This window comes from Leptinotarsa decemlineata, unplaced genomic scaffold, assembly GCF_025532065.1.
Source record: "Leptinotarsa decemlineata unplaced genomic scaffold, Ldec_3_MD MMD2_P_RNA_scaffold_1, whole genome shotgun sequence".
In the NCBI taxonomy this organism is placed as follows: domain Eukaryota; kingdom Metazoa; phylum Arthropoda; class Insecta; order Coleoptera; family Chrysomelidae; genus Leptinotarsa; species Leptinotarsa decemlineata.
In genome coordinates this window covers 2,897,100-2,910,905 of record NW_027412523.1, presented here as the reverse complement: position 1 = coordinate 2,910,905, position 13,806 = coordinate 2,897,100, and the positions used below count along the sequence as shown (strand labels likewise).

The 13,806-nt window shown below is 35.7% G+C and overlaps 1 protein-coding gene across 8 annotated transcripts in view; it reads left to right on the top strand.

The window, feature by feature from the left end:
• The window catches only part of Syt7 (Synaptotagmin 7), a 703,683-nt gene that overhangs the window by 678,512 nt on the left and 11,365 nt on the right, over positions 1-13,806 (top strand). For all 8 annotated transcript variants that reach the window (XM_074179490.1, XM_074179533.1, XM_074179453.1 and 5 more), the window contains 2 exons: positions 7,700-7,868; positions 12,395-12,607. In XM_074179490.1, the coding sequence (XP_074035591.1) occupies positions 7,700-7,868; positions 12,395-12,607 (382 nt within the window). The remainder of the gene's footprint in view (positions 1-7,699; positions 7,869-12,394; positions 12,608-13,806) is intronic.

The following is a 13,806-nucleotide window of genomic DNA, read 5'->3' as shown; positions in this document are numbered from 1 at the left end:
TTTACAGATCTCAATCAACCAATGAACATCTTAAATCTCTTTTGATAATTGGTACAAGTAAAATTGATCCACAACTACAAAGTATTGTCGGTGGAAAATCACAATTACATAAATCTCATTAGTGTTTTTGTTTTACTATGATTCATTTCAATTATTTGTTAGTTATTAATATGCTCAAACTTAGATACTTCAGTTAAGTTTTCTCTGTCATCATTTCTGTCGTTAAGTTTTACCTTGCAAGTAAATAAAACCGAGTAATTATCATTCTGTGTTTTCTTCTTCAATTTCTCACAGCAATAGTAACAACAATTAGGTAATCATTGGCTGTCGCGGGCCGGATTGATGACACTGGCGGGCCGGATTTGGCCCGCTGGCCGTAGTTTGGAGACCCCTGATACTAAACAACTCAATCATAGATAGTAACGCCATCTCTTAGCAACAAGTGGAAATACCCTATTATTTTTGTTGAGAACAATAGAACCTTCCTCGCGCTTCGAGTCTAGACTAGAACCTTCCTTATCGATATAAAAGGAGTGCGTCGGCGCGACGTGCGTCAGTTGAGTCGAGTAATCGAAGCGATACGGTCGAAAAACCTGAAATGAAATTAGCTTGTCAAAAATAAGAGGAGTCAGGTATCTGGATCCTCGAGCTCAAAATGATTACCTTCTTTTATATGGTTTTCAACAACCATATATTGAACACTGTATAATTAAATAAATGAAATGTAATAATTATCCAGCTCTGGTCTGAGGTAAACTCTTGTTCCATGCTCAAACAACTTGCCAATGTTTTGATGTTCTCAAATAACTCTAGATTGAGAACCTTTCTGGGAGTAAAAAAATGAGAAAAATGTGCTGACCTAACCTCCAATCTTTCACACAACCTTCCCACGCATAAATTCAATTTCTATCGTCTTCAAAAGCCTTCAGCAATTGTGCAACTCCGTGTTTTCGTTACCCGTCACGTATTTTATCATATAAGGAAAAGTTGGTCCAAACCTTGAAATTATCTTTCCGTCACGACAGGCGTGTGTTTCTTCTTCAACGTTGCGGAGCGATACCATAATCTCCAATTATTATTCTGGCACGCCAAAATGAGATGTCTGTTTGAATTATCTAACATACACGAAACAATACGAATCGTATCATGACGAGAGTGAAGCGAAATGAGTAATGTTTCCTTCAGGAAGTTATAATTAATATTGAAACCATTGCTGTCAAGATAGATATTAGTTTGGCAACAAGTTATACGCATCTAGAATAGTTGGAGAACAGTCTGTGGTTATCAATACATCAGTTTGGTGGTGATTTGAATACATTTATCGAGATATTTGGGTTCATTCAAAGGGAAGGAGTGTCCTCATCTTATCACAGTTGTACTAGTCGCACGCTAACTTAAGCTTCAATTACTTATTTTCAATAGGTACTTAAATAGGATTTAAAATGATGTATCTTACCAGTATTCAATGTGCCAATTCAGTAATGTCAAATCTAATGGAATTCTATTCTTGCACCATCTATCAACATGGCTACAAAACAAATACCATATCCTGAAATTTAAGGTCAGCTGAATACAGAATAGTGTCTTCAGAATATTGTTATGGAGCCCTTATGTCATCTGAGGGCTTCGTATCTTTCCTTTCTTGATGAAAGGCCAAATTGATATTCCAGTTGATTGGTCTTCGCTTTGGAAAAATGCTTGTGGTATACCTAACCAAGTATTTTCATTCATATTTTTCCAATGCCTGATCTTGTTGCACTAGCAATATTGCACTGGCTTTTTTCTACTTCTTTCAGTCGTTAGCGTTGGCTGCTGTTTCATGTTGATGGCATATAGTCAGTGATGACTGTCTAGTCCATCCAGAACTGGAGTGTGAAATTATATCAGTCGACTTTTCAGTTTGTACACTAATTCGTGCAGTTTCTCACCTTTTGTGACCTGTTCTGTTTTTATCTCTACTTTGATGATATATTTATCAAAACCATCATTTTCAACAACTTCAACGCGACCCCTGAAAGTCTGCACTTCATCTTAGACTTCTTTGACTCGACTTCGAACCTTCGTTATTCCGTCTGTAACCTCAAATATTTTGCTTGCAATTATTGAACTTTTTCTGACATGTCCTCCTGCAGAACTTAACTGAATTCATTCAGGTGTCAGGATAAACATTCATTATGTTATTATGTTTCTGTTTCAATAAAAGTTTCCATCCTAATTTCCATCTTCTATCTAGTACTCCCTTCCTTCGGTGTTCTTGTTTTTCCAGTTATTTTTAGGGCATTTCTCGTTTCTGCAGTTGTTTCTTTTCTTCATTCACTTCCTTTTTCGTTCGATTTCAACTGCAATCCAACTGAAACAAGGATAAATTATTAATGTCTCTAAATAGAAACGAATGTTACACCTGATTTTATCCTTCGTGCTCCAAATATCTACTCTTGAATCTGGTCCTAATCCTGCCAGTACTCAATCATCTGGGATAATATTCGTGCAAAACGTAATATTTCACCTGTTCAAATGTCAAAAAGTTCTCTTTCTCATGTGTCATCAACACATGCAGGCGCTTGGTTGGATGCCCTACCAGTTCCATCCCTCGGCACATTATTGTACAATGAATCTTTTAGAGTTGCTGTAGGCCTTTGATTAGGTTCCAATATTTCTGTTCAACACAAATGCAAATGTGGAGTGGAAGTAAACACCCGCGGATATCATGGATTGAGTTGTAGATATAACGCCGGGCGCTTTTCCCGTCATCAAGCTGTAAATGATGTCATCAAGCGTGCCTTAGGTTTGACAAATATACCTTCCATCTTAGAACCCCCAGGCACTTGCAGTGATGATGGGAATGGCATGGGGATGGCATGACTATCATTCCTTGGCGGAGAGGAAAACCAGTTGTCTGGGATTTCACCTGCGTCGATACTTTGGCTTCTTGTCACGTTCTTTCGACTTCTGTATCCAGCGGTGCAGCAGCTTCATCAGCGGAATTGTCAAAAACACTAAAATACAATTACTTGGGGGATAATTTCATTTTGTATGCAATAGGAATCGAAACATTTAGTACCTCAGGCTCTCAAGCATTGGAGTTCATTCATAAAATCGGCATTAGGATCCCCAAAGAGATGAATGACCCAAGAGCTAATTCTTTCTTGATTCAAAAAATTAGCATTCTGATTCAGAGAGGAAATGCAGCTTCATGTTTAGGTACAATTCCTCAATCAAAAACACTAAGTGAATTATTAATTTTCCCATGTATAAAATATATCGGTATCTACCTATGACAGTACAGCCAATCCTATCCTATCCTCATCCCCAATCGAGCAGTACCTGTCACAAATCTCTTTCAACGATGCCACAGACTCGTAGCAAAGCGGTCAAGCTTTGACAAGAAGTGGGAACTCTAAATAAGGCTGGGTTTAATCCTCTGGCTGAGCCCTGACACTCCCCTAAAGAACTAATATACAATTCAGTTCTGAGCAGTTCTGCTTCGAATTTCTTATCCTACTAATCCTACTTTCCACACCACAAAGAACTGGCCAATTGAGTTTGTCACATTGCTTGGACTCCTTCACAAGAAAGGAAACTCTGGATGGAGATGAAAAACCAATGTGCTCGAGGTGCCAGCAAAGAAGAAAATGTAAAATGTCCTTATCAATCTATAAAATTTTCCCGTATTTTAGTAATTCACTTGAAAATATTCTCTCCAACGGAAAGATTCAGAGACAAATTGAATATTCCCATTGACTTTCCTTTAGATGAATTAGATATGAGCAATTATACAGCAGACAATGTGGCTCGTTGTCGTTATAATCTATATGTACTTTCAAATCACAGTGGGTCTACTTACAACGGGCATTACACAGCGTATTGCAGACACCCATATAGTGGCACGTGGCATGAATACAAATATCCACACGTGTTCCCAATTTCGCCAAAATCACTTGTGAGCGATGAGGCATATGTCCTCTTTTATGAACAGGAGGGAAAGAAGCAGCACTTTGAGTTGATTTTCTTTTCTTCTTCTTTTTTTTTTGATAATCTTAGTTCTCTGAATTGATTTGTATTTCATAATTGTTCCAAAATTCATTATGTATTGTAATATAAGTTATAAAATACTAGTCGGGGTTTATTGGCCATGATCTCGCAGGATTTTAGGGCTGACGTTTTGTCTACAACTGCGGTACTCATCATCAAAAGTTATGAGGTAACGGACGAAGTGTTCTACAGTCGAGTGCAGGTAGCCAGATTTTATTTGTACCATTTCCCCATTTCTTTCCAATTGATTTTTTTTTGTTCCTGAATCTCAGTGCTTTTCTTGTATAGTCCAGAATAATAGTGCGGTATTCTGCCAAGCACTAGGGTGTATTCAAAGGTACTGGTACTGATTTGTCGGTACGTTTATTGAAACAAAACACCAGCATTCATAATCCATCTGGTTATCTGAACCAGGAAAGAGCTGTATTCCCAAATTTATCAATTAGGATTTTCAATAATCGCTACGAAGTTGATTCAAACTTGCATCTAATTAGCTGCTTTTAAAGTAATATTTTTCCAGAGCCACCAGTACCTTGTAACAAACTTCATTCCACCTGGAAATTTCTCAGTGTTTCCGAAACATTTCGTTCGTTTTTATTGTCCTAATTTGGTCGAGAATTCGTTCATAGAAGCAGTGGCATTGTGGAGGAGCTTGGAAGATAGAGTGTATATAAAATTTAATATTATTGTAGTCAAGTTGCCTTCAGATTCAAGGGAGAGATAAAACTTCATAACTTGTCGTAAAAGTTCGAGTTGAAATTAAATGTTTATGGAAGTAAACTTTTTCTTGTTATTTACGGCTCTAAACAAAACCACATTCAGCCAGAAATGTTGGTTTCCAGTTTATTCATTCACGAGTTATGAAACATTTGAAAGTTTTTTTTCTATGGCGTGGACAAAATAAAGAAAATGCCTTGAACTAGAAACAGATAAAACATGTTTACATTTTCCTCCTGCAATGGAAGACGACACCACAAACGACACCTCACCCCTGTGAGGTGCCTCTAGTGGAGGTGAAGTTCCTTCTAAATGAAACCTCATCTTGAGGTATGGGTATTCATACAAAAAAGATATATGACTTTGAGTCCACTCCCAACTACTCGTTAAACCTTTATGGGCCCTGAACTAACCAAAGAATCTTACTCCAACTTCCTGTAACATCGAAACAAGAGCTCCTCAGTTCCTCAACCCTCAATCCTGTTAACAAACCTAGCAGGCTAGATATTGGCGACTTCACAAGAGCAAGATAACTTTTGAATCTGCTTTGTACCACATTTTTGAACAGCAAAATTTGTTTTAGGAAGGAAAATACTTTCCCTGGGCAAGTCAGCAAACGCATACTCAAATAATAATTCTCCCAAGACAGAGGCGGAGGCGTGGCTGAATCGTCAAGTATAGCTGACTTTCAGAAGGTTTCTGCGGTTTTCGAGATGGAAATGTTGTAACTTGAACATTCGAAAAACTAAACTCTCAGTATGCCACCAGCGTGGTTCGAAACGAACTGACTGGGATCTTAATCGCCACAAAAGAAATAACCAGGAAAGGAATGTCTGGCAAAAACATAACAATCTGCACTGATAGCAGACAAGCCCTATTAGCCTTGAACAGACAACGTGTTACCTCAGGGCTAGTACTAGAGTGCCACCAAGATTTAGCCAAAGCCTCGGTAGATATTAACATTATCCTGAGGTGGATTAAAGGGCATGACAGAAGTGAAGGTAATCGCATTGCCGACTCTTTAGCCAAGGAAGCGGCTGGACTAAGAATTTTAGGACTCAGTGGCACCTACGGCCTGATGACTTCAACATTTACGAAACTAGTCAAAGAGATGGGATGGAATCAAAGGATGCATTCTTACCAGGATTATCCTGGGCGACCCTTGGAAGCTGGCGCCGAAGAAATATCTGGCGATGACCAGGAAAAATCTACGCTCAACAGTAGGATTTCTGATAGCAGGGGAGCCCACGATGCAAAATGGGGATTTACTTGAGCGTCATTGAGACATATTAGAGGTTGCAAAGCTTAGATGATGAGAAGAAAAAAAATGTTATATAATATATACTTTTTAATCGGTGGGGAAAGCGGCTATAGATTTTTAAATATGTAAAAAAATACTGTTGCATGGACATACTCGAGCTCGTCAGATATTGGTAGCATCAATATGCTACGTATTTTTAATAATGTTGGTATGTTAATCTGATCGTTTGCATGATGTGAGTAGTTGTACGTAAGGGTTAAAAGTGAAAAAAAAATGTAATCGAGCGCGTCAGTGCAACAAAAAAAAGCTCTCATTCAATAATCTGACGATTTCGATCTGACGCAAACTCGCGGCCATTATTATAATGTGCAAAAAAATTCGTCATTTTGAAATACTCAAGCGTGCCAGATTAAGATATATATGGTTCATCTTTATGTTTCAGACATGCTGTCTCATAATCTGACGATTATCTCGAGGGATTCGCTTAATCTGACAAAAATAATTTTATTTCATTCATTGAACCTAATTAATTGAAAAGCTCAGTTAATAACATGCAAATAAATAAGTCTATGTTTTTAAAGTAGAATACTTGTATTCATAAGAAAATATTTTTTTTAAATGCTCAAAAAACTTTAATTTTCTATAATCAATTGATGAAGAAAGAGATATGAAACTTTCTATGTTTTTTACCACTTTTATTTATAACTAACGTTACTGCAGTTTCATCCTATAAGGACATTTTCAAACTTATATATTGTATATTGTATAAGTTTGAAAATCTGTTTAAAAAAATCTGTTAAAAATCTGTTTTTCCGTTAACCAGCTGTCGCACCCCTACGAACGACAACCCTCAGAAGTCGAAACTTGTGCGAGCTAAGGATTAAAGAGGTCTTACCTTTTAACGTGTGATTCCTAACACGGGTTGGACGGTAGCAAGTGAAGATCGATCGTTCAGACTAGGGCTTGAACCACCGACCAACACAGCAGTCAATTCGAGTGAACAAAGCACCCACGCCGAACCGCTTCGCTACCGACTGTCCTTATATATTATATTAGTTTGAAAATGTCCTTATAGGACGAAACTGCAGTAACATTAGTTACAAATTAAAGTGGTAAAAAACATAGAAAGTTTAATTTCTGTTTTCTTCATTATGATTTCCTACCACGTAGTAACGGCTACATCCATCATCATCAAGAAAGCTCTTATAACATATTTTTTGACGCCATTTTGGGACCGGAAAGATAAAAAAATCGATGTTCTTTTCTGAAAGTTGTGAAATTCTGATTCCAACAAAGAAAATTCCCTTATATAAACCCCCCTTTGGTTGCATAAAACACGTTTATTTTAACGTTATTTGCGAGCTTTCACAAAATCTCGCAAAAAATTATTTTCGTCAATTTTTTGAGTACTGAAAGATACATTGATATCAAATTTTAGCCTTAGTGGTGCGATTTCGGCGAAATGAAGAATATTTGAAATTTTTAATTTCAAATTTCTCATATCTGCCCAAATTTTGGTGTGATTCAGAATTATAATATCGCAAGCAAAGCTTTCTTTCAATAGCTTTGCTTTTGTATCCATTGTTGATTGCTCAGATTTCCAAGAGTAAAAAAATATGTAATTCAGCTTTTCAATGAATGATAAACTGGGGTTTTTTAAGCATTTTTCATTGTTTTATCGTTTTACAGGTTGACCTCAGTGAAAAACCGGCATTTTGGAAAGCGCTAAAACCACCCGCGAAGGACAAATGTGGCGAACTACTAACTTCTCTCTGCTACCACCCCAGTAACAGTATCTTAACATTAACTTTGCTGAAAGCCCGAAATTTGAAAGCCAAAGACATCAATGGAAAATCAGGTGAGTTTTTGTTGGATCCTCCATGCTCAGTTCTTCTCTTATTCCTTTTCTTTGTGGTATCCTCGGCATCGACGGCTATATCCATTTGTCTCGTGTAGGTACAGAGTAAATCCACCCTTATCCGGCTTCGAAATAGGGACTAGAATTTTGTTTTATTTGGTCTAATGAGGATGCATATTCTTTAAAACAAAGATATTCTTAAACATTTGTCTTTTAGAACAGATATCCATAACCTGAATTTGCGTAAAAAGACAGTGCTAAACATTCCTGTACATAAAAAAGAAATATTCAAATGATCTTTTTCCTATAATATCTCCTACACAATAAATTATTTTCATAAATGGGAAAACAATTGTTTTAACATGTCAGAAACTGTTTTTAAAAGTAGGTTTAAACAGCATCTGTTCAGCATTCATAATAACTAGGTCCGCGACGAGAATCCTGAAAATGGTTTTAGCTATTCATATATCTATATCTTCATATTACCTTCTTTTTTCTCTCTTTCTTTCTTCTTTTCTTCTCTTCAAGCAGTCTTTTATTCATTTTATACATTTTCGGCATTGGTGGAAGAGCAGATGCGAATGCAAATTCGCGATCTGAACAAAAAGCCATTTGCAATCAAATACAAAGTGTTTTTATTTTTCCCTCTCTTGTATTTTATTTTGTGTTATTATCTAGTTATTTTGATCAACAAAAAACTCATTATTATTATTATTATTATAAGAGTTTAGGGTTGGGTTTTCATTTCTCGTTGTTGTGAGGGAATGAAAATTGAAGAAGCTCGTTCAATAAAAATTTTATTGTGTCGGAAACTGTAAAAGTTTTTCTAGTGTTTGGGATATTGAAAGTTTGATATTATTACTCGTATTCTTATCAGAGGCAAGGAGAGCTATTTCGCTTTTTTATTAACATCATTTTAGCCATGAGTTGGTTCGTTACTTAGCGTGTTTTTTCTCAGAAAATGGTCTTTTGCTAGGACATTTGAGTAAGATATGACTATTAGGACAATGTTAATGATCCTTCAAGATAACGTTGGAATTATGATGGATTTGAATAAATCTATCAACTTCAACTTTCGAATTCAGTGAGTGGATATTAAAGAGAATATTACATTTTTGATCAAAGGTTTATCGTTACCATTAATGATTTGCGTTTGGATTACATCTGTAGAAGATATTTCGTATCGAAATGATCCAATCAATGGTTTCTGTCAAATATAGAAGAACTTAACAACCTCTTCTTGCACCAACCTGCACGACTATTTCAATAGTAATCATGTCAGATATCAATCCACTTGCAATTTTGTTGGTGCTCGATTCACGTTAATGAATTCAATGAATACGTGTCGAATATGTAGACATTTCATTCCGTACGAAATTGAAACTGCTTGACTTATGGAAGTCATTCCATTGAATATATCTTCGAATAAATTTACGTATTACTAGACATTGCCAGACTCGAAATACTCCCACGAAAATTAGATCAAATCGATGTTGGATATTAATTCAATTTGTTTTGTTTGTTTCGAGTTGTAGTTGATTGGAGTAAATAATGAAACATCATTGCAGAATAGTGTTGATACTATAGGGGAAAATGACTTATATGCATGACGTTTATAAAGTAACGTATATATCCATTATCAAATAAATTGACGATATCAATAGGAATTCCAGGGACAAGTTGATTTTTTATACGGGGTAATTGTCTTCGTTATTCGACAGTGTAGTCTCCCCATAGGAAAATACCATACCTCAGTCGACTTTCCACTTGTGCGTAGTATAAGTTTATCAATTGTTGCTATGTCAAAACAACTTTGAGATTTGTGAGCATATAGTGGAGAGATGAAAGTTTGGAAATCAGGAGCTTGCAATGTTCTTTTCAATCTAAATGTGAGTTACAGCTGTTATTTATAGGCAGAGGTGTGTTATTTGAAATTATATCCACATTTACCAATTCCCTCTGATGACTACGGAATTTCCAAGGTTAGTTTTGTCTGCATTAAAATAAAGGGTGATTTGATTGAACTAAGAAGTTAGTTGGCATAGAGCAGTTTCACCGGTTTTTTTTTTAGTTCTATTTCATTTTTGTTGGAAATCAGTAGAGAAGTGTCGTCTGCATAAATAGTCATCTCAATACCCGAAAAGAAAATTGCGATTTAATTTATGTACAAAATAAAAAGAACTGGGCCCAAAATAGATCCTTGTGGAACACCTATATTAATATCGGTATTGGCAGATCTAACATTACGAATTATATTATTTTGATAATGTTTCAGACTGAGAACGACATCTAATGAATGATTCTGAACATTCCAGACAAACACCTCTAATACCGTTGTTATACAATTTTGATAAAGGAATATCGTGGTCCACACAGTCGAAAGCTCGACTAAGGTCACAGAAAATGCCCATTGGGACCTCTCCTTGATCTATATGGTTTATGAGATTGTCATAAAAGTCATAGATTGCGCTAGTTGTTGATTTACCAGGTCAAAAACCGTGCTGGCTATTTGTCAAAATATTATGCTCATTAATAAAATTCATCAGCCTGTCCAACAATCCATATTCGAAAGATTCAATAAAAATGTCGAAGGTCCTATTATAACATTCATAGCTTTTTTTAAAACAAACGTGGGTATTTCGTCTGGACCTGCGGATGTTTCATCGAGTCAATATGATTTTCCCATTTAAGTGAGTTATCAATGATTATACCTAATAATATTACGTGCTTGAGTGTGGTTACCCTATTATTTGAAGATATAAGTTTTGAGTTTTTCCCCTATTTAATTTCAAATTATTGGAAGTAAACCAGTTTACAGCCTTTTCTTCAATTTCATTGGTCTTGTCGAGTAGTATACTCATGTCGGAGTTAGAGTGAATCATTGCTGTATCATTTGCAAACCAGATGACTGTGCTAGGTAGTAGGCTTTGAAAAATATCATTCACATATATTACAAAAAGTATAGGTCCAAGGATTGACCCCTGAGGTATGCCATGGGAAACTACTTCCTCTACAGATAATTCCCCGTTTGTGCAGACGGCTTGTTTCCTTCTGGTTAAGTATGAATTAAATAAGTTTAAGGCTGAGTTTTCCAATAGCAAGTGTTACTTCTTCATGATCAACTGGTAGTAGAAAAAATGAATTAACTGGTTTTGGGAGGCTAGAAATATAATCGATAGCGGAGATGTTGCAAGTAGGTAGAGATTTAATGATATTCTCGGCAATATCCGAGAAAAATATGTTGAATTCATTGGCACTGATGTTGTTGGGAATTGTTTTGTGCTCACTAGTAGATTTTCTTGCCTTTTTTTGCCTTGTAAACTGCAATTTCATATTCATGTTTGAATTTTTATAAATGTTCCGTATCGCTGGGATGTTTTGAAGAGGTACTTACATTGCGCAGTGCTTGTAAAGTATCTCTCATTGAAATTAATTCATCATCAAAAAAATTTATAGGTCTCTTTCGCCGAATTTTGACTTTTGTTTTTTTTTCATTGGGAAATGTTTACGAATAAGGGAACTATATGTGTTCTCCAGAAATGATGTACAGACAGGACTTTTTTTATTTATGTCAATGTTGAAGTCACCGGTTAGTATAATGTTAGTGTAATTGGGTAATAACAAAGTTCTTCAACTTTATTCAAGAATCAGTCATATTATTTCGATAGTGAGGATCTATAAATTGTTATGAGAGCAGTGTTCATGTTTGTTTATTCAATTCCACAAAATTCTGCGTGTTTTTCAATACAGAAATCATTCAAAAGGAGAAGTTTACATGTGACGTTATTACGAATATAAATAGAGACTCCTCCATGTTGAAGGGTTTGTCTACAAAAGTAACTTATAAGGTTATAATCATCGAGATTTACAGATATCAGATTTTCTACATTGAGCCAATGCTCCGATAGACATATAATGTCATAATCTTTGTTTTCGAGATATAGCTGAAACTATTCTACTTTATTGCTAATACACTGAATATTGAGATGGAAAATCTCCAGCTCATTATTCTGAGGATGTTCTTTATTAGAATCTAGACAAAAAAAATTTGAGGTTGAGAAGAAGTAGCTACCCCCTTTTTATTGGTCTGTTCTTCCAAGAACCTCTTACAGTTGTACCAATATATGTCTGTGTATATACATTTTATGACTTGTCCTATATCATGTGTATGATCTTAAAGGATGGATGAAGTTTATTATTATCATTATTATTATGAGTTTATCTTCGTTCTTGGTCATCAGACTATTAGTTCAGATATTTACCGCCGATGACCATCAATACGCGTCTCTATTACTCCAATAAAACATTTGACACTCTAAGACAAACATTTGAATAATCTGTCGCATAATTGAGAGTGGTTATTGATTTCAGATAGGGGAAATAGCCATGTGTTCCAATTTCTGAGAGCCCCAGTACCATATATCCTGAACAATATATTCAATAAATGAATAAAAGGAATAATAAATCAATATATCCAATAGTTCCTACGATATTTCATAAACGATATTTGTCAATTATCATTACAGATCCATACGTTAAGGTATGGCTCCAGTTCGGCGACAAACGCATTGAGAAGCGCAAGACAGCCATTTTCAAGTGCACTCTTAATCCCGTCTTCAACGATACATTCTCGTTCAACGTTCCCTGGGAAAAGATCCGAGAATGCTCATTGGATGTAATGGTGATGGACTTCGATAACATAGGGAGGAATGAACTTATTGGGAGGATTCTCCTTGCCGGTGAGTCATACTTGTATTTCATTTACACGGGGTAGGATGATTGTGATTTTCTGTAACATTCTGAATATTTTGATGTTGTTTTTCTCAATATCGTTTATTGTAGAATCGATAAGAAATAACGAAAGCATGGAATACGTCCGCATTTTGATATTGTTGACTGCAGTTCAGCGTGAATGCGGGGTTTTTGCTCCGTTATACTCGTAGAGACAATTTACTACAGTTTTTCAACACTCGCATGATGGTTTAATGTGTATTAGATCATTCCTTTAGTATATGCTTTCGTTTGATGAACACTTGTGTCAAAATGATCTGACCACTGTTTCAAGAAAAGAAAGTTAACCATTCTGTATAATCTCTATTGTGAACTTTATTGTCGATCCTTGTTCGTTGAGATAATTTGAAAAAGAATTTAGATCATTATGACGATCATTCCAAACAGAAAAAATATATTCAACTTTTCTGCACAAAACTTTCGGTGCCAAATTCTCGTTGATAAACCAAATTCTCTGTTTGTTTGTGGTGTATTTTATCAGTTTGGACCTCCATTGTCTAATATCATATAAATTGATTTGAAATTCCTGAAAAAATATTGAAAAGATGAACCGAAAATAACAATTTTATTTGAACAAAAAAACTGAAATTACAAAGAAATAACATAAAACCAAACAACAACCAAAAGTTGAAATATTAACAAAAGCTGAAAATTGAGAATTATTTAAAAAAAAAAAGAAAAATTATAATAAACCAAGTTATATCACGACGTTTCGATTGTTAGTATACACAATCGTCTTCGGACGATAACTTGACTTATTCATCGGAAATCCGACTATTTATAGGCCATTCGAGTGCTTTCACCTATCCCCTCTTCTCTCTCTCCGCTTCGTTTGTTTTTAGCGGGAAATGACCGTTTGGTGGGAGTTGCTCGTTTTTCGTTGGATTAGAGGTTTCCATATGTTACGTATCTCTACGCTAGCTTGACTAAATGCGTTGTTGGACAACATATACGCGGCTTTTTTGAATTTTCTCCTAAACCAGGGTTCCTCTTTGTGGATGATTTCAGCTTGAGCCCACTTGATGTTATGTTGATGAGTCCAAACATGTTCTGCTATTCCGGATTTGCTGGTTTCTCCTCGCTGTGTGTGTTTCTTGTGCTCAGCAATGCAAACTTTCAATGGCCTCTTAGTTTCACCGATGTATGA